The sequence below is a fragment of the Sapajus apella genome, unplaced genomic scaffold, assembly GCF_009761245.1.
Source record: "Sapajus apella isolate SASKATOON/1434 unplaced genomic scaffold, GSC_monkey_1.0 scaffold505, whole genome shotgun sequence".
Taxonomy (NCBI): domain Eukaryota; kingdom Metazoa; phylum Chordata; class Mammalia; order Primates; family Cebidae; genus Sapajus; species Sapajus apella.
Window position 1 is genome coordinate 30,001 of NW_022437435.1, and position 20,723 is coordinate 50,723.

The 20,723-nt window shown below is 38.4% G+C and overlaps 1 protein-coding gene and 1 long non-coding RNA gene across 7 annotated transcripts in view; one reads left to right on the forward strand and one right to left on the reverse strand.

The window, feature by feature from the left end:
- The window catches only part of LOC116546018, a 30,157-nt gene extending 24,951 nt beyond the window's left edge, over window positions 1-5,206 (reverse strand). The window contains exon 1 of the long non-coding RNA XR_004266554.1: window positions 5,070-5,206. This is a non-coding gene — a long non-coding RNA (uncharacterized LOC116546018). The remainder of the gene's footprint in view (window positions 1-5,069) is intronic.
- A 34-nt stretch (window positions 5,207-5,240) lies between these two features.
- Window positions 5,241-20,684, forward strand: LOC116546016 (zinc finger protein 184-like). Of its 6 annotated transcripts, none has more exons than XM_032272380.1 (5): window positions 5,241-5,387; window positions 5,925-6,070; window positions 9,912-10,060; window positions 19,478-19,604; window positions 19,966-20,684. In XM_032272380.1, the coding sequence occupies exons 2-5, from the start codon at window positions 6,064-6,066 to the stop codon at window positions 20,067-20,069; spliced, it is 387 nt and encodes a 128-aa protein (XP_032128271.1). In that variant the 5' UTR covers window positions 5,241-5,387; window positions 5,925-6,063; the 3' UTR covers window positions 20,070-20,684. The 6 variants fall into 6 exon arrangements, with proteins under 6 accessions (XP_032128271.1, XP_032128274.1, XP_032128273.1 ...); XM_032272383.1 differs by having other exon boundaries at window positions 5,243-5,387; window positions 9,993-10,060; window positions 19,966-20,681; XM_032272382.1 differs by having other exon boundaries at window positions 5,245-5,697.
- The last annotated feature ends 39 nt before the right edge of the window (window positions 20,685-20,723 follow it).

Genomic DNA, 20,723 nt, shown 5'->3' on the forward strand with positions numbered 1-20,723 from the left:
AGTTCCTTCCTCAGCTTCTCTTTTTCCTCATACATTTCACCATAAGCAGCAATGACTAACCAGACTGCACATTTCACATTTTACTCAGAAGTCTTCTCAGCTAAATACTCAAGTTCATTATTTATAAATTCTGTTTTCCACCCAACTGTGGAATACAATTCAGCCAAGTTTCTGCCACTTTATAAAAAGATCACCACCATTCCTTCAGTTTCTAATTACGTCATTCATTTCTTTCTGAGATCTTACCATAAGCATCTTTAAAATTCTTATATTTTAAAATTAACAGAAAATTTTTGGAACAGTTTTAGGTTTACAGAAAAATTGAGTGGAAAGTAGTTTCAGTATCCTCCTTCCTTCTTGCATTAGTGTAGTACATTTGTTACAACTGATGAGCAAATGCTGATAAATTATTACTAACTAAAGGCCATAGTTGACATTATGGTTCTCTCTTTATGCTGTATATTCTACGGGTTGTAACAAACGTATAACAACATGTATCCACCATTACAAAATCATACAGAATGGTGTCACTGCCTTAAAAATCCAATGAAAGTCACTTATTCGTCCTTCTCTCCCTCCCCCTAAACCCCTGGCAACCACTGAACTTTGCGGTTTCCTTATATTAGCCTTTTCAGAAATGTTACATAGATGAAATTACACAGTATGTAGCCTTTTCCAGGTTGACTTCTTTCACTCAGCAATATGCATTTAATGTTCTTCTGTTTTTCTTCCTTTTTGGTAGCTGGATTGCTCATTTCTTTTCCTTACTGAATATTTCATTGTCTGAATGTACCATAGTTTAAGTATTCATTCATGTACTGAAGGACATCTTGGTTGCTTCCAAGTTTTGGCTACCATGAAAAAAGCTGTTATAAACATTCTTGGGCAGGTTTTGTGTGCACATACCTTTCTTTTCAAGTTCTTTGCACAAATACCAAGGAACACAATGACCAGATCCCATGGTAATGGTATGTTTAGTTGTGTAAGAAATTGTCAAACTGTCCTCCAACGTGGCTCTAATGTTTTGCATTCCCATCAGCAATGAAAGTTTCTGTTGCTCCACATCCTTGTCAGCATTTGGTATTGTCAGGGTTCTGGATTTTGGCCATTTTGATAGGTGTATAGTGGCATCTCATTTTTTTTGAGATGGAGTCTCGCTCTTGTCACCAGGCTGGGGTGCAGTGGCACAATCTTGGCTCACTGCAACCTCTTCCTCCCATGTTCAACCAATTCTCCTGCCTCAGCCTCCTGAATAGCTGGGACTACAGACACACGCCACCATGCCTAGCTAATTTTATGTTTTTAGTAGAGACGGGGTTTAACCATGTTGGCCAGGATGGTCTCGATCTCTTGACCTCGTGATCAGTCCAACTTGGCCTCCCAAAGTCCTGGGATTATAGGCATGAGCCACCCGCCTGGCCTCCACTGTTTTAATTTGCATTTCCCTGAGGACATATGATGTGGAGCACCTTTTCATATGCTTATTTTCCATCTGCATATCTTCTTTGAAGACATCTTAGGGTCTTTGGCCTATTTTTTAATCTGTTTCCTTACTGTTGAGTTTTAAGAGTTCTTATATATTTTGGATACAGTCCTTTATCAGATATGTATTTTGTAAATATTTCCTCCCAGTCTATGACTTGTCTTTTCATTGTCCTATTTTTTTTAAAAAAAAAAAAGCAATGTTCTCTCCATGACAATATATGCATTCTCTAAGATGACTGATGCTTTCTCTATCAAGTCCCACACTTCCAAGTGAGCTCTCACCAGAATCTAACTTTAATGTTCACATTTCTACCATCTTTTCAAGACAATCTAGGCTTTTAAAATTTACATGCCTCAGAATTCTACCAGCTTCTACCCATTACCAAATGCCAAAGTCATTTCCACATTTTTAGGCATTTATTACAGCAGCACCCCACTCCCCAGTACTAAAATTTATGTCAATATTTTAGGGCTGCCAAAACAAATTACCACAAACAGTTGTACTGGCCAAATAAAACAAACTTAGGGTCAAATGTGGTGGCTCACACCTGTAATCCCAGCATTTTTGGAGGCCAAGGAGGGAGGATCACTTGAGCCTAGGAGTTGGAGACCAGTCAGGCCAAAATAGTGAAGCCTGGTCCTTAAAAAATAGTAACAAATTTTAAAAGTTAAGGTGTTGTTATCTAAAACTCATTCAATTCTAAAATTTATTTCTTAGGCCTCTATGTATGAAAGACAACTTGGCTGATATAAAAATCTGGGTCACAGATATTTCCCCGCAGTTATCATTCCATTGTTTCTTAGCTCTTAATGTAGCAAAACGGAGATGAAGGCATCTTGACTTTTGATCCTTTGTAATTATTTAGCTTTTTGGTTGTTTGTAGGACTTTGTTTTTTCCCTTTGTAGTTTTAAATTTTCTTTGCCAGCATATGCCTGGGTCTCTCTTTCTGGAATATTATGAAGTGTTTGTTTTGTTTTGTTGTTTTTGAGACAGAGTCTCATTTCATCACTCAGGATGGATTACAATGACACAATCTTAGCTCACTGCAATCTCTACCTCCTGGGTTCAAGCAATTCTCCTGCCTCAGCATCCCAAGTAGCTGGGATTACTGGTGCCCACTACCATGTCCAGGTAATTTTTGTATTTTTAGTAGAGACAGGATTTTGCCATGTTGACCGGGCTGGTCTGAACTCCTGACCTCAAGTGATCCACCTGCCTTGGCCTCCCAAAGTGCTGGGATTACAGGTGTGAGCCACCGAACCTGGCCTGTTTTTAGTTTTTGTAGTTGTTGTTGGGAGGGTTAGGGGACAGGTCTCCCTCCGTCACCCAGGCTGGGGTGCAGTGCACCATCATAGCACACTAGTCTCAAACTCCTGGGCTCAAGTGGTCCTCCCACTTCAGCCTCCTGAGTAACTGGGACTATAGGTGTATGCTATCATGCCCAGCTAACTTAAAATTTTTTGTAGAGGTAGGGTCTGGCTATGTTACCCAGGCTGGCCTCCAACTCCTGGCCTCAAGTGATGCTCCCAGGATTACAGGTATGAACCTCCATGCCAGGCCTGAAGTGTTTAATATGCACATGTATTCTTCTTAAACTCAGGAATTTAAAAAAAAAAAAAAAATCTCTTTACTAGGGAATCTAGCATGAGAGATTAAGAGTGATTGGGACCAGATTACTAAACTTCTACTCCCAGATTCCCCATTTACTGCCTACCTGACCTTGAAAGTCACGCAACCTACCTATGCCTCGATTTCCTTTATTTTAAAGTACAAATAATAATAAAGAAGTAACTTCATTAGATTGTTTTAAGAATTAAGTAAGTTAATACAGGTATTTAGAATGCTGCCTGGCACATAGAAAGTGTTAATGATAGCTGATTTTATCTAGTCTCTCCTTGATAGCCAGTTATCCACATGTTGGCTTTCTATCCTCTGCCCTTCATATCTATCACTTTCTTATTCAGTGATATTCATCCTTTCCTTTTCAATCATAATTTTTTTTTTTACATGGAGTTTTGCTCTTGTTGCCCAGGCTGGAGTGCAATGTGGCAATCTCAGCTCACCGCAATCTCTGCCCTGTGGGTTCAAGCAATTCTCCTCTCTCAGCCTCCAGAGTAGCTGGGATTACAGGCATGTGCCACCACGTCTGGCTGATTTATTTTATTTTTTATTTTTAGTAGAGACAGGGTTTCTCCATGTTGGTCAGGCTGATCTCCAACTCCTGACCTCAGGTGATCCGCCTGCCTTGGCCTCCCAAAGTGCTGGGATTACAAGCATGAGTCACCGCACCCGGCCCATAGAGAAGCTTTAAAAGAATATTGTCCAGCTACTCAGGAGGTAGGGGCAGGAGAATCACTTGAACCCAGGAGGCAAACGTTGCAGTGAATTCAGATCCCACCACTGCACTCCAGCCTGGGCAACAGAGCAAAACTCCTCTCAAAAATAAAACAAAAGAATATCGCATACATAAATGGTTCACTGTAACACAGCATCAATTCAGTTTTTCTCCAGAATGACTTTATGTTGCTGCATTTTAAATAGGCTTGCTATGTATTTTTTGTCCTTTTTGTTACAAGCCTGTTCTCTCACAGCTTTCTTTCCTGTTCCATTCATGCCATGTTTTCTTGTACTCTACGGAGGATACCAAATTGTTTGGTATTCTCCAAATTTGGTATTCTTGAAATTATTTTTTAGTTCCTACAGATGTTTTCTGAAATCTGCTCTTACAGACTTCTAAATATTATTCCCTTTCCCTTCATCGTAATTGTTTTTCATATACTCAGTGTTAGGACTTCCAGGTTTAATGCTTTGTCAGCCAACAAGCTGAGAGACTTGACCTTGGTCTCTTATCCAAATGCTGGGAATGCACACCAGCACAATAAAATGCAAGTGCCATGTCTTAAACATAAAATCCGATTTGTTGGATTCTTTTTTCTGCCAACCACATAATGACAGACTGGCCTTGGACTACACTCTCAGCTATGTGCTGGCTGACAGGCATATAAAATGCTCTACTAAGGAGCAAAGCTTGGGAATATCACCTACGGGTTTCCTTAAGCATTCAAAAACATGTTGGGGCAGGGCCCAGTGGCTCATTCCAGCTCTTTGGGAAGCCGAGGCTGGTGGATCACTTGAGGCCAGTAGTTCGAGAGCAGCCTGGCCAAACGGTGAAACCCCGCCTCTACTAAAAATACAAAAATTAGCCGGGCATGGTGGCGCATGCCTGTAATCCCAGCTACTCGGGAGGCTGAGGTGGGAGAACCGCTTGAATCCGGGAGGCGGAGGCTGCAGTGAGGCGAGATTGCGCCACCACACTGCCGTCTTGGCGACACAGCGAGACCCTGTCTCAAAAAAAAAAAAAAAAAAAAAAATGTTGCTCGCCACTCAACTGAGAGTCGTGAAAATAATGTTAATGGGTAACAACTAGTATTTCCAAAATGACAAAGGAGTAGAACCGAAAACACAAGGTAGAACATGTAATAAAGTAACGCTTGTTTGCGTTTTAAACTGTGTGTACACGTGTATTTCCTACGATCCGTTCAGTCAGGCAAGTTTCAGAGTCATTACAACGCACACGCGTACCTCAAACAGGAGCAAACGCCCGGCAGCGAGAGCGCGCAGCCCGCGCAGGGCGAACGTACGCGGCTGCTGAGACCTCCAGGAAATGAAGTTCTGGGACCGCATCGCGGAGCGTTCTGGGAACGCCGGCGCCAGCGTGCGGGGCGGGGCTCGCTCCTAACGACCGGAAGTGACCGTTGAAGCCGGTTGTAGGCGTGGAAAGAGGTTGGCGCTCGGCAAGTCCAGCTGCCTCGGCTCCCTGCCTTAGGTCTGGTGACGGTCAAACCGCTTCCGGACCCGGGATCGGAGTGTGCGGGTCGCCAGAGGGGGAGGGGAGCTCAGGTATCACCATGGCAACAGCCAGCCCTCCGGGCCCGTGACGTCACCCTTCTGGTTTCGCGCTTAGAGGCCTCTGCAGGAGCAAGCTGGGGCGTCCTCGAAGGGGGCGCACCTCGCCTTTCTCTGCGGGGCGGTCCCGCCCCGATCCCTTGGAGGGCTTTGTTCTTTTGTTCTGGCCTAAGGGGAAGTCGGGTGCCGGGACCCGCCCTGCTGGTCCACCTTCCAGCTTTAACACCCTGCAACAGGTGTGTCTTCGTGTTATCAGAGATCGCAGGCGTGTGAGCCACAAATGTGCACAGAGGGAACAGACCAGGTCCGTGGATGCCCCTGGCCAGATTCTAGGGTGGCACCAAGGGTTTTTTGGGTCTGAGGCAGAACCTGCGTACCCGATCTCCACTCTGGTTTTGTTCATCGGAGTGCCACACGCCTCTCTAGTGCCCTGTTGGGGCACTTCTCTTGTGTAGGTCCTCTTGGTCACTCTGCAAGACTCTGCTGTGTGATTGTGTGACGTATGCGCTGACGACATCCTGTGTCTTTTAGGGTAGACAACCTCAGCGTGTTGCAGACTCCCTGCAAGGGGAGCTAGACATCTGAGTTCCAGACCGAGGTACCAGCTTAAGGAACGCTGCCTGGCGAACCCTGCTGTCCAAGTTCCTGAGGAACGGGATGAGCTCCTGAGATGGAAGGTAGTGGGGTCGACTTGGGAGAGAGCGGGGTCATGGAGGCTTGAGAACAGTCATGACTGAAGGATCAAATACTTGAGATCAGAGCAGGAGAGCTGGAAGGAAGGAACGCTATGCTTAGGGATTAGCAAAGAAACCGAATTACACTGTAGGAAGATTCTTAGTTATTTTATACTGAGATACTTGGGAGAAGAGTTTATTTTTTCTTCATTCCGTTGCGGAATGAAAAGACATAATGATTCAGAATATCTGTGATCGCCACATGACTTCTAGATATTAAATATTAAAATTATAATGTTGAAGTCAGAAGACATTTTGGTAATTATCCCTTCAATGAAAGAGTCTGTTTTGAAATATCATTTGCAGATGGCTGTCAACCCTATGCCAGAACTAGCGTGGCATTAAACTCACCATTTTGGGTGCAGACTATTCCCTTGTTGGCTTTCTTTTTTAGTTTCTTACATTAAACAGATGTACTTGTCCCTGTAACTTTTGTATTGATCTTAGTTCTTAGTCTTCCAAAGAAAAGAAAACTGTTCTTTCTTTCACGTTGCTGCCCTTAAGGTATGTGAGTTCAGCTGTTACAACTCCTCCTCATAAATTCTTTTCTAAGCAATACAGCCTCACTTCTTTTGATTGGTCTATGTGATGTATCTAGACCTCTTCTCTGAAAACTCTCCTGCTTGTCAGCATTTTCTTAAAATGCAGTGCCTAAAGGTAAACATAGTTCTTTGGATGTGCTTTTAAAAGTACCTAAAAGAATAATGTACTACTCTTTGACTCGGATTAGACTTCTGCTCTTTGGCATCAGATCGCATTTGCTTTAAAAGCCATCAATGATGTACTGTAAACTTTAGATCTTTTTTACATAAACTGCAGTAATCTAGATTTACACCATTCTTCTGTAATGAAATTGTTATCATCCTTAATGTCAGGATTTATATTTATGATTGTTCGATTTTTTGGTCACAGGTTTTTGGCTTTCAGAATGATTGTGAATCCTAATTTAGTTATTCATTGTTTTAACTGTCCTTTCCAACCTAATGCCACTAGCAGATTTGATGAATATTCCTTCTATTTCTTCCTACATGTCATCGAACAGGTCACAGTAAAGGTAGAGGCTTATGACGTGTCCCTGTAGACTTCCCTCTGCATTGGTGGTGTCTTTACATTCTGTAGGTATGGCTGTGGAGTCAAGTTTGGCTTAACCTATTATGCAGTCCTTTTTTTCTTGCTTTTGTTAAAAATAATATCATTAGAAGTCTTATGTAGGTTTGGTTCATACTTCTTTTCAATTTTTTGTTCTTCAAGTCTTTTTTTTTTAATTATTATTATTCTTCTAAGTTTCTCAGAATTAAATCAGCCAAAGTAGTTTCATTAAAAGCCTTTGCTTTTAATTTATTTTTGGGATTTCTCACAATTTTATCATTATGATTAACTAAACTGAGCCTCTGTTCCTTGTAATCATAGTATTTGTAGCACATACTGAGCATTTACTATGTGCCAGGCACACAGTTGTTTCAAAAACAGTAACTGTTACTGTTTTTGGTTCTATTGGTTTCTGTTACTTGGAATAAAAAGCATCTTACCTGAGACATTTCTGTTGATTCCGTTTTCCTAAAGTCTTGGGTACCTGTCTGTGTATGTAGAACATTTTCTTTCACTGTTGATTCCCAAGATAATGTCTTCCTTTTTTTCTTAAGGCTTCTGTTACAAAACAGTTTTTCCTTACTGGTCAAAATCAAGTTGAGCATAATAGTTTCCTTTATTGCTTCCTCTACTTTCTGAGACATGACACCATTAATATAAATTAAGAAATTTCTTGATTAATACATTTTTTACAAAATGAAACTTACATTCTTAGCCACAGTTGAAACCACTTGTGTTTTCTCCATATTATTTATCACTCCCACCTGTGTAAGCTGTCCATGGCATACTGTGGCCAGTGTGGTGCTGCTTTCGATTTTTTCTCTCTTCCTTTTGATTTAGCTATAGTTTCCATCAGCTTTCACACTCAAAATTATTGCATGACATAGAATAATCCATCTCTTAGTCTGTCTCTTTCTATCAGATCATTTTGGGTAAATTTTACCCAGCTATCTTTTAACCAAGGCTTGGTCTTAAAACCCACATTAGGCCAGGTAGGTCTCTCTGGAATTTGAATCTTGGAACTAAAATCAAATGGCACTGACCTATCCTGATGGTGGTATCCCAAAGAGATTGTCCTCGCACCTTAGTGGCACAATTTAGATCCCCTGAAATTACTTAGGTTCTGTCCATTTGATTGTTTAGCTTTTCTTTTTGTTCATGTTCCCCACTGTCTTTAGATTCGGTTTCCCTTCATTTTTTCAGGTGTAAATTCACTTGGCTTATTGCCACTATCTCATGACTTTGTGTGTGCTCATAAATACCCATCTTGACCCTTTCCTGTTGTGATTTTTTCTTGTTTTTTACCAAGCATCTCCTACAGCATTGTTAGTCTTTCTGTTTCACACCTCATGTCTCGAATTCAATTTTTATATCCAGAGACATTTTCCCTCACTAGTCTTTCTGCGAACATTAAATTTCTAAGAGGAGAAAATTCTTCTTGTCTTCTTTGTGGAAACAGGTATACCTAATTTGGTTTTCCTTACCATGACCTCTTTAAGACAATTTTGAAAGGTATGTTTGTCAGACATTTGCCTCTAGTCTTTTAAAAATGAGGAAATTGAAGCCTAAAGAAGACAAAGGACTTGTATAATTATAAATAATTAATTACCAGGCAAGTCATTTTGAGAATCAGGCTTTCCTGTCAACTACTTCTGTGAATGGATTGTCCCAAGAGCAAAGTTTTTGTTCGTTTATTAAGGTATAAGTTATATACAGTAAAGTACACAAATATTGTACGGTGTATAGCTTTTTGAATTTTTATGTGTCTGTAAACTAGTATAACCAAGATATGGAATGTTTCTAATGCCCCAGAAGTCTTCTGTGCCTCTGCCCACTCAGTTATCCCTCCAGGAGTACTATTCTAACTTTTATGACCGTAGATCAGTTTGGTTGGTTTTTGAACTTAATATAAATATAGTCATACAGTATACATTCTTTTGTGTCTGGCTTATTTTGCTCAACATTATGTTTATGAGATGCATCCATGTTGTCATGTTATTAGCTCTTTCTTATATTTTGAAATAATCCATTGTATGAAAATACCATGGTTGTTTATGCTATATTCTGTTAAAAGGCATTTGGGTTGTTTCCAGTTCTGAGATATTATGAATAAATCTGCAGTGAAGATCCTTGTAGAAGTCTTTGGTGGACATAAGCATTTCTATGGATGTAAGGACAGGAGTGGAACTGCTGAGTCATAGGATAGTCATATGTTTAGCTTAGTATAAAGTACGAAACAGTTTTCATAAGTGGTTGATAAATTTATACCATATACCAATGAAAAAAGTTCTAATTGCTTTATAGTCTCGCCAGCAATTAGCATTGACCATGTCTGTTTAAGACATTCTATTGGGTGGGTAGAATAAGTAGCTTATGTCATTGTGATCTTTAATTTACATTAATAGCAAAGTTTTCAAAGGGCCTGTGAAGACTTTTGGAAAGTAATCTGATCATTTCTTTATATTTTATATGCAGCAGAGAAAAGGCAGCAGAAATAGTTTGCCTCACTTAATGAGGAACATAGATTGAGTTTTATAATACATATGACCACTAAGTGTCTAGATATAAAACTGAATCATAAATCAATGCTTTACCTCCTGAGCCTACTGAGGAGGTTACCAGGGCCCCAGTTATCTTGTATCTTTTTTTGCATCCTAAAATATAAAAGAAATGGCATAGTTTCTGTTACTTTCAAAAAGAAAAGTAAACGGGATTTATGGATTGCTTGTAATAGCTAAACTGAACAGAAGTCATATGGTGCTGCTTCTTCCCCTAGATCAGTCCTCCCCAGACTCCACCCTTCTCCAAGGGGGACATACTCTGCTCTCATCAGCCAGTTTTCAGGTAAGATGAGATTTCTTGATATGCCATTTTATTCTTTGGAAGGTGATTGTGTATTTATTTTCTTTCGTTCGTTCTTTTTATAAAAATCAAAAATCAATGCTGGAATCCATTCTGGGCTCTTATCTGTCTAGTAACTTCATTCCTGGTGCTGCCTCTCCAGCTTTAATTAATATATTCACCACTTACCTCTTGCTTAGTATCTTGCCATGCTCCAAGGATGGGAGAGCAAAAGAAGTACAAAACTTGATTTTTTTTTTTTTTTTTTTTTTTTCCTGAGACAGAGTCTTGCTCTGTCACCCAGGCTGGAGTGCAGTGGTACAATCTCAGCTTACTGCAACCTCCACCTGCCGGGTTCAAGCAGTTCTCCTGCCTCAGCCTCCCAACTAGCTGGGACTACAGGTGTGTGCCGCCATGCCCAGGTAATTATTTGTATTTTTAGTAGGGACGGGGATTCACTATGCTGGCCAGGCTGGTCTCGAACTCCTGACCTCATGATCCACCTGCCTCAGCCTCCCAAAGTGTGGGGATTACAGGCATGAGCCACCACATCCGGCCCCAAAACTTTATCCTTTAATAGACCAAAATGACTACTAGAAAACAAAACAGGTAAATGTAAGAAAGGTGAAACGAGTATTGTAGATATTAGAGAATGGAAAAATGTGTGTGATCTGGAGGGATTAGAGTTTCATGGAGGATGGGGGATATAGGTGACTTTTGGATATTTGAACAAGTAAGGCAGTAGGGATGGGGGTATGGATTCTAAGGTATAGAGAAGATTATAAGCAGAAGTGCGTAAGTAAGAATTAACAGCTGTTACACAGAATTCAGAAAAATTTGCAAGAGATGGTTTATGGCAAGTGATACACAGATGATTGAATGAAGTCAGAATAGTAAAGCCTCAAATACCTGGATGAGAAGTTGAAGGCTTTATTATATAGGCCATTTATGAACCATTAATGATTTTTAATGGAAGAAAAGTGACCTGGATGTTTTAGGAAAAACTGATAACTGATTGAGAACTTAGACAAAAAAGGTAGCAATTGCTCACCAGCCATCATCAACCTCAAACCCTCCTCCTTCTTAAACTTTCCCCTCTGCTTAATCCCTGTCCCATAACTGATTCTTCTTAACAAAGAAATGGTACCAGTTCTTCCCACTTTCAGCTCAAGTACTTTTGGTATTACTTTTTTTTTAATTGGGGGGTATGTTGTGACAACAAACTGCACATATTTAAAAATATATAATTGAATATGTTTTGACATATATAAATTCATGAAACCATTACCACAATCAAGAGAATAAAAATATTCATAATCAGAAAACATATCTTGTATGACTTGAATCCTTTTAAATGTATTAAGACTTGTTTTTTTTTGTTTTGTTTTTTTTGTCTAGAGTATGGTCCATCTTGGTAAACTATCAGCACTTGAAAAGAATGTATATTTTGCTATTTTATACAGTGTTCTATAGAGTATTAGTTTTCTATTGCTGCTGTAATTAATTGCCATAAGCTTAGTTGTCGTAAAACAATACAATCTACTCACAGTTTTAGAAGTCTAACGTCCAAAACAGGTTGTCAGGGCAGCATTCTTCTGAAGATTCTAGGAGAAGAATCTATTCCTTGCCTTTTCCAGCTTCTAGAGGCTGCTGTGTTTCTTGGTTTCTGTCTAGTTATTCTATCTTCAAGACTAGCACTGTGGCATCTTCAAATTTCTCTCTCTCTCTCTCTCTCTCTCACTCTGATTTGTCTTCTATCTTTATCCTCCTACTCTGATGCGCTTACCTCCCTCTTATAAGGACCCTTGCGATTTCCCTGGGCTCACCCATGTAATACAGAATAATTTCCCCACTCAAGGTTCTTAACCTGATCACATCTGTAAAGTCTCTAATGCCATGTTAGGTAACATATTCACAGGTTTCAGGGGTTGGCACATGGACATCTTTGGGAGGGCCTTATTGTATATACCGCAGATCCACAGATAACAGTTTGGTCAACTTGGTTGATAGTGGTATTCAACTCTTTCATTCTTTTTTTTTTTTTTTTTTTTTTTTGTTTTTTTTTTTTTTTTTTTTTTCCTTTTTTTTTTTTTTTTGTAAGCAGGTTGTACAATCACCATCGTCTACATGGGGCTTATCGGTAATAAATAAGAACTTCTGCCATGATGGCCCAGCCAACTGTGCTCTGCTCTCTCTCCAACCCTTCCTAAAATATTATAATTCTAATGCACACATATATTTCTGGTAGCTAGCCTTAGAATTCTAGAAAGTGCAAATAGTGATGAACTAAAACACAAAGCTCTGTGATTCCCTGCACCTTAGTTTGCCCTCAGTTGCTTTATTGAAATGAGCTGTGTGACATCATTCTGATTCATGGTGCACTCAAAATTAGCTTAAATTATGAAGCATGGCAATTTTGCCACCTGATTTGGAGCCAAATAAATTTTTCAGTACAACATACATGAATGTTTTTCCTGTCAGCTTTTTTTTTTTTTTTTTTTTGAGACAGAGTCTCATTCTGTCACCAGGCATCAGGCTGGAGTGCAGTGGCGTGATCTCAGCTCACTGCAACCTCTGCCTCCCGGGGTCAAGCAATTCTCCTGCCTCAGCCTCCCAAGTAGCTGGGACTACAGGCGCATGCCACCACACCCAGCTAATTTTTGTATTTTTTTAGTTTTATCGTTATTGTGAAGGGGGTATTGAAATCTCAGACTGTTGCGGGTTTGTCTGTTTCTCATTGCTGTTTTATCCATTTTCGCATCATAAATTTTGAAGCTCTGTTATTAGGTACATAAACATTTAGGACTGTATGTTCTTTAATCAGTTGACTCCTTTATCATTAAGAAGTGGCCTTTTTAGTGTCTGGTAATATTGTTTGCCTTGAAATTTACTTTGATATATGGCATATATTTTGATATCTTTTGGCTTTTAATTTATTTATATCTTTAAAGTGAGTTACTTACAAGCAACATGTAGTTGGGTTTTGCTTTTTTTTTAATCCAATCTGGAAATCTGTGCTCATGGGTTGTTTAGACCATTTGTGTTCAATATGATCTTACATGTAATGTGTTACATTTAAATATAATGTGACTTTTGATATGGATAAGCCTTTTTACTTTGCTGTTTGTTTTCTATTTGTATTGTCTTTTTTTCCCTTCTTACCTTCTTTTGGATTGAATATTCTTATGATTCTATTTTATCTCCTTTCTTGGCTTGTTAGCGATTACTCTTTGCTTTTTTATTTGTTGCTTTAGGGATTCATATTTGTTTTAATCACCATTAACTTTCAAGTGATATTCCATTTCACCTAGAATAGTGTATTTCCATTCCCCTACACTGCAGTTTTTATGCTATTGTTGCCATATATTTTAATTGTTACATACGTTATAAATCCCATATTTTGTTTTCTTTAAGCAGCCAATTATTTTTGAAAGATATTTAAATAATAAGAAAATAATTGTATATAATTACTAAAATGCTTATTGCATAATGACCATTTTGGTATTCTTTGTTCGTTTTTATAAATCAGTGTTTCACAATTGTGAGTGATTTTGCTCCCCAAGGACACATTTGGGAGTGTTAGGGGACTTTTTTGATTGTTATGACTTGGTAATGCTAATAACAACAACAATTTTTTATTGTTGTTGTTATTAGCATGTAGTGGGTTGAGGCCAGTGATGTATCCATACACAGGACAGGCCCCCACAGTAATCTAAAAGAATCATCTGGTCCAAAATATCAGTAGCACCAAGGTTGAGAAACCTTAATGTCGATCCATATTTTCATCTGGTATCTTTTTTTCTGGTTGAAGGACTTCCTTTAACATTTCTTATAGTGTAGGTCTGCTGTGATTAATGCTTTCAGGTTTCTCTATCTAAAGAAGTCTTTATTTTGCCCTTGTTTATGAATTCTAGTGTGACAGATTTCTCCTTTTTAGTATTTGATGTTGCTCCAGTGTCTCCTTACTTGCATTGTTTCTAACAAAAAAAGTTACTGCTTTTATCTTCATTTGTTTATATTTATGGTCTTTTTTCCTCTGATTACTTGTAAGATTTTTTTCTATCACTGAGTTTGAGCTATTTGATTATGATATATTTTGTTGCAATTTCTTTTGTTTGTTATCATCAAGTTTGGAAAATAATCAGCTGTTATTTCCTCAAAAATGTTTTCTGGTCCCCTTCCACTTCCTCCCGCAACCCCATACTCCAATTACACATAAAGTAGTCCACTTAAAGTTCTCCTAGTGCTCCCCAAGGATCTTTATTTTTTTTATTATTTGTTTCTTTTATTTTGAATAGCTTCGATTTCTGTGTCTTTGTAGTTACTAATCTCTCTTCTTCAATGCTTATTCTTCTGTTAATACTACCTGGTATATTTTTTAAAATCTCAAAACATTCTCATTTCAGCTCTAGAAGTTCCTTTTAGGTTTTTTTTTTTTTTTTTTTTAATGTCTTCCATATCTCTGTCTAAAGTTTTGAACATATGGAATACAATCATAAAATCTTTTGATGTTTGTCTGGTAACTCTAACAGCTCTTCTGGATTGGTTTTAATTGATAATTTTTCTCCTTATTATGTGTTGTATTTTCCTGCTTCTCTGCATTGCCTGATAATCTTTATTGGATGCCACACGCTGAATTTTACCTTATTGGGTTCTGCATATTTTTATATTCATATAAAATATTCTTGAGCCTTATTCTGGGATGCAGTTAAGTTACCGGAAACAGTGTGTTCCTTTCAGGCCTTTTAAGATTTGTTAGGTGGACCCAGAACAACATTTGGTTTCAGGCTATTTATTCCCCACTATAGAGGCAGGAGCATTCTGAGTATTCTACCCAATGCCTCATGAATTATGAAGTTTTCCATTTTAATTGATATATTTATTTTTGAGTAGTGGTGCTGGTCTCCTGAATCCTTTTAGGTGATACTTTGACTGGCCTCAGATAGTGTCATCACACTTATGCACAGATTGGTACTTTTCTCAATACTCAAGAGGGAACCTCTGGAGTTTTCCTTCCTTCTTTGTGTATCTCTCTCCTCTCTAGTACTGTGTCCTGTGAACTCTGGTCACCTTGATTTTCCCAAACTCTCAGCTCTATCTCTGTAGTTCCAGGAATCTGCCGGGTTCCTCCTGTGTTTGGAAACTCTCAAGGCAGTAAGCTAGAGCAATTGTAGGTCTCACCTCATTTGTTTCTCAGAGATCACTTTTCTTTGTTACCTGAGGTTCAGTGTGTTGGAAACTTTTGTTTCATTTTGTCTGAATTTATTGTTTATTTAATGCAGGAGAGTAAATCCAATTATTGTTAACTCCATCTTGGCTACAGCTTGATCCTTTTGATATTTGTATTTTAAACTGTAAGCATTGTTCGGGCTGATCTAGCATAGCCTTACTCCAGGGCTGTGTTTCAAGGACCCGTGACCATGCTTTAGTTCAGTGATTTGTTGGGATGATTCGTATGACTCAGTAGCATAAATATGGCTAAAGAATATTACAGCAAAACATACAACAGAGGATCAGAAGAAAAGGAATATTCATAAGCAGAGTCCAGAGAAATCAGGTATAGGCTTCCAAGTCCTCCCTCTGTGATGATCATGCAGATGCATTTTCTCTTGTACTGTGAGACACAGAAACATGAGAAATGTCTAACCAGAGAGTCCTGCCATCTTGGAGTCCAGAATTCCTAAAGGTTGCTGATCACGTTGGCCTTTACCTGCCATGTGACCAGCTATAGTATAGGCCCCACACTAGGTACTTCGTACACATCATTAATTTTCATGTTTCTTTAAACAAGATAGACAGTTTGGTATCTCTTGTCCCAGTGCTCTGGGCACACAGAATAACATGATTAGTCAGTGACTAGGCACACAGAATTATGTCAATAATCAGTGACCATGGAAGCATTCAAAGGTTTCATTTTCAGAGCTTGTTCAAGAGTCAGAACCAAGGATCTAGGCATCCCTGGAATTTATCAAGGAATGAGCCAATGAGACCTGCTGTTTAAACTCTTTCCTCACAGTCTAGACCTGCCCTGCTCCTAAAGTGTCCTGGAGCTGTCTGTGGGAGCTGACTGTGCACATAACTTCTCTATTCAGCTACGTTGGTAACCTTGCATTGCCTGTGGAGATTGTATTTACACCAGATTGTGGTATTTCTTTTCTCTGCAGCTCCCTCCTCTCCAGTATCTATACTGCAGATTCCCTGCCTCAGTAGTTGTGAACTTTCAACTTTATCTCCTCAGCTCAGTAGGACCACTGCTTTGGTAGAGCCCTGCCTCCCTGCTCTGCAGTCTGGACAGTGCCTCAGGCAAAAAATTAAGGGAATTCTGGGGCTCATGTTAGTGTTTCCCTTCTCTCAGTATCACTTCTGTCCTGCCTGCTGTTTAAAATATGAAAACACTTGTTTCAGATATATTGTTCAGTTTTATTTACATTGGGAGAGCTAGCCCAGTTGCTTTGTCATAGATAGAGGGAAAAGTCCTAATGATTTATATTTTTATATGTGATTTATATATATATAAATACATTTATATTTTTTAGAACAAAGTTAATGCTCTCTCACTTAGTTTTAAATACATAGTGATTAAAAAAAGCAGGAAGTTCCCTGCATTGCCTGTAGGTCCCACTACCCAGTCCCACCAATAGCATTTGGTTGAGCATTCTTTCAGATTTTTTTGTTTAGTTACATATAAACTAACTTTCTATTCATAAAAAGAAAAGTAGGATCATATCCTAGAATGCAGTGGTATGATCACAGGTCACTGCAACCTCAAATTTCTGGGCTGAAGCAATCCTCCCACCTGAGCTTCCTGAGGAGCTGCGACTACAGGTGTGTGCCACCATGCCCAGCTTATTTCTATTTTTATTTTTAGTGCTGATGAGGTCTCACTATGTTGCACAGGTTGGTCTTTAACTCTTGGGCTCAAGCAGTCCTCCCACCTCTGTCTCCCAAAGTGTTGAGATTACAGGTGTGAGCCACCATTCCTGGCGTCCTCGTTTTAATGTGTACATATTTTCTAATGAGTACATATAGATATGCCTCATTTGATAAATGTCTATATAAAACTGTTTTAGTATGGATGTGCCATATATTTTTTAACTGCTGTCTTATTAATGGACATGTAAGTTTGATTTTTTTTCCTTCCACACAAATGATGTTGCAATGGCAATTGTACATATGTCTTTGTACCTCGAGGTGTTTCTGAAGAATAGATTCCTAGAAGCAGGAAGACCAGACCGAATGGTATATCCATTTAAGTTTTGATAGATCTAGTCAGATTTCCCCCCAGATAGATTGCATTTGGGTTCCGTTTCCACCAAAGTACACATGAGCATTTCAGCAGTCTGATATTTTACTGTTTAACTATATTTTTAGGGCAGTGGGGCATATTTTCATGGTTTCACATTTTCTTTGGTGACTTGCCTATTTGGCTTGTTGGCCTTTATTGTTGTTATTGTTGTGGATAGTTCATCTTTTTTCCCCCCACTTAATTTTTAGTTGACATGTAATAATTGTAGATATCCATGGGATACAGAATGATATTTTGAAACATGAATACAATGTGTAATGATAAAATCAGGATAATTAGCATATCCATCACCTTGAATATTTATCATTTCTTTGGGTTGTGAACATTCAGAATCCTCTCTTCTACTTTTCTGTGATTATACTCTAAATTATTGTTAACCCAACTTATTCCTTCTTTCTACCTGTAACTTTGTAACTATCAACCAGTCTTTCCCTAGCCTTCCCTCCTCACTACCCTTCCCAGCTTCTAGTAAGCAGAATTCTACTCTCTAGGAATTTGCTTTCTTTTTGTTTTTGTTTGCTCCTATATATGAATGAGAACATGCACTATTTATCTTTCTGTGCCTGGCTTATTTCATTTAACATAATGTCCTGCAGGTTCATCCATGTTACCACTAATGACAAGATTTTATTTTTTAACGGCTGAATGGTATTCCATTATGTGTATATACCACATTTTCTTTATCCATTCATCTGTTGATGGACATTTAGGTTGATCTGCAGCTTACCTGTGGTCAGTAGAGCTGCAGCAAACATGGAGGTGCATGTGTCTCTTTGGTATACTGATTTCCTTCACTTTGAATAAATACCCATTAGTGGGATTGCTGGATCATATGGTAGTTCTGTAGTTTTTTTGAGACAGTGCAAACTGTTTTCCATAATGGTTGTACTAATTTACATTTCCACCAGTGGTGTATCCTTGCCGGCATTTGTTATTTTTTTTTCTCTTTGACTAACTGGGGTGAGATAATATCTCATTATGGTTTTGATTTGCATTTCGTGATGTTGAGCATTTTTCATATATTTGGGTGTTTATATGTCTTCTTTTGAGAAATGCTTATTCAGATACTTCACACACTTTTTAATGTTATTATTATTATTTTTTTGCTGTTGATTTGAATATATTCTGGATATTAATCCCTTGTGAGATGAATAGTTTGCAAATATTTTCACCCCTTCTGTGGGTCATCTTGAACTCTGTAGATTGTTTTCTTTACTGTGCAGAAGCTTTTCAGTTAAATTGCCTTTTGTTTGTGATGTCTTATAAATGTTTTACATTGTTATGTGGTTATATCTACTGATCTCTTTCTCCATCGTATAAGTTTTGCCTTCCAGATTTCAAGTTTATATAAGTATTTTCCTGTTTTTAATTCTATTTTATTTTGACTTTTTCTTTAAAATTTCACCTTTAGCTTGGTAGGAATTTTTGTGTGTGTTGTGAAGTAAGGATCTCACCTTAGTTTTTTTTCATAGATAGTCATTTGTTATGGTATGATTTAGTGACTAACCCATCTTAACTAATTTCACTTTTAACTTTGAACTTACTTTTAACTAATTAACTTTTAACGAATTTGAAAGCTGCTTAATGCCTTTCAATTCTTATAAATATGAGTGTTTCTAGATTGTCTATTTTATTTATTTCATTTTGTTTTATTCCATACTAGGCGATTTTGTAATTATTTTATCTATTGAAATGTATTAGGGCAAGTCTTTTCACCTCTCTTTTTCGAAAAACCGTTGGCTATTCTTGCACATTGTAAGTAGTAAAAAATATTATAGATGATAATAGTTAAACCATTAATATTTAACATACCTTGGTACACAGAAATCATGATGATAATGATGATGATGAAGGACGACAACAACAACAATGGCCATATTGACTGAGTACTTTTTATATGCTGTACATTAAATTAAGCATTTCACATGGAACATTTTATTTAATTCTTACAATAACCCAATGGACGAAGCACTGTTTTTACATTTTAGAGGAGAAAATGTTGAGTTCATTTTGCAGACATCCTGTAGACTGCCTTACTTCTTTCAGTATTGCCAACTTTACCCCTTTCCTAGGCAAATGCTGATGGCTAAGCAGAAATATGTTTGGTATTTCAGGAATCAGTGACTTTCAAGGATGTGATAGTGGACTTTACCCAGGAAGAATGGAAACAGCTCGATCCTGGCCAGAGAGACTTGTTCAGGGATGTGACATTGGAAAATTATACACACCTGGTCTCTATAGGTAAGCATAACTTCTCTGAGTTAATTTCAAGGGGTGTAGAGGGGGAGGGTTCTCTCTTGTGCTCAGTGGAGTTGGCCTTTAAGTTTAGTAACCAACAATTTCTAAATTTTGAAAGGTTTTGAAAAGGTTTCTACCTTCCTAGCAAGCAGAGGGACAAATTAATAATTTTCCTGCACCCAGATCAGTTCCCAAATTATACTCCCACCATGTCTGGGAACTGGTAACACTGAAGCTTGATATGCTATCCATTCGCATCAACTTTTACTACATGTCATTTCTTCTAAAGACAAAGTGGTGATTGAATTCTGATATGGTACCCTTCCCTTACTGCAGGTTTCTTTCTTTTTTCCCCAATGAACAGGACTCCAGGTTTCCAAACCTGATGTGATTTCCCAGTTAGAGCAAGGGACAGAGCCATGGATCATGGAACCAAGCATTCCAGTAGGTACCTGTGCAGGTAAGTAATAGATGCCAGCAGATGAATGTCATTAACTCTGTCAGCCTGCTAAGGGAGGATTTTAGGTCTGAAGTGTAGATGTACTTCCTTCCCTTTAAAGTATTTCTTGTAGAGAAATGAGGAACCATCAGTTTTCTGGACTTCCTTATGCTTTCTTATGTTGCTAATTGTTACAGTATAGTCTACCTTATGCCCCTTTTCAAGGAGCTGTCCTTCCTACCTTTTTATGAAGTCCACCTCTCGAACTGGACTCTGAATTACATCTCTTTCTACTTCTTTTGGGACCATGATCTCATAATTATCACCATACTTTTCAGTCCTTAAAGATTTTTTTTTATTTTGGATCTGCAGGCTCTATTCCTAGTTCCTTTAAGTAGAAATATATAACCTATATTTCCAAACAGATTTACTCCACAATATTAATCTTTCTGGCCACCATTCAGTCTCTCTTTTTGTTCCCAACCAAACTCAACAAAAATGAACTCCATACCTGCAGGCTTCATTTCTTTGTCACCTAATCTTTTCCTGGTAACATGTATAACTTCTAATTTTTTTTTTTTTTTTTTTTTTTTGAAACAGGGTCTCACTCTGTTGCCCAGGCTAGAGTGCAGTGGTGTAATCTTGGCTCACTGCAGCTTCTGCCTGTGAGGCTCAAGCAATCC

Excerpts from the sequence above, each read along its gene's own strand:
- LOC116546016 (XM_032272380.1), top strand. Across the intron at positions 10,061-19,477 it reads TCTCATCAGCCAGTTTTCAG|GAATCAGTGACTTTCAAGGA; the intron begins GTAAGATGAGAT and ends TTGGTATTTCAG. Across the intron at positions 19,605-19,965 it reads TACACACCTGGTCTCTATAG|GACTCCAGGTTTCCAAACCT; the intron begins GTAAGCATAACT and ends CCCAATGAACAG.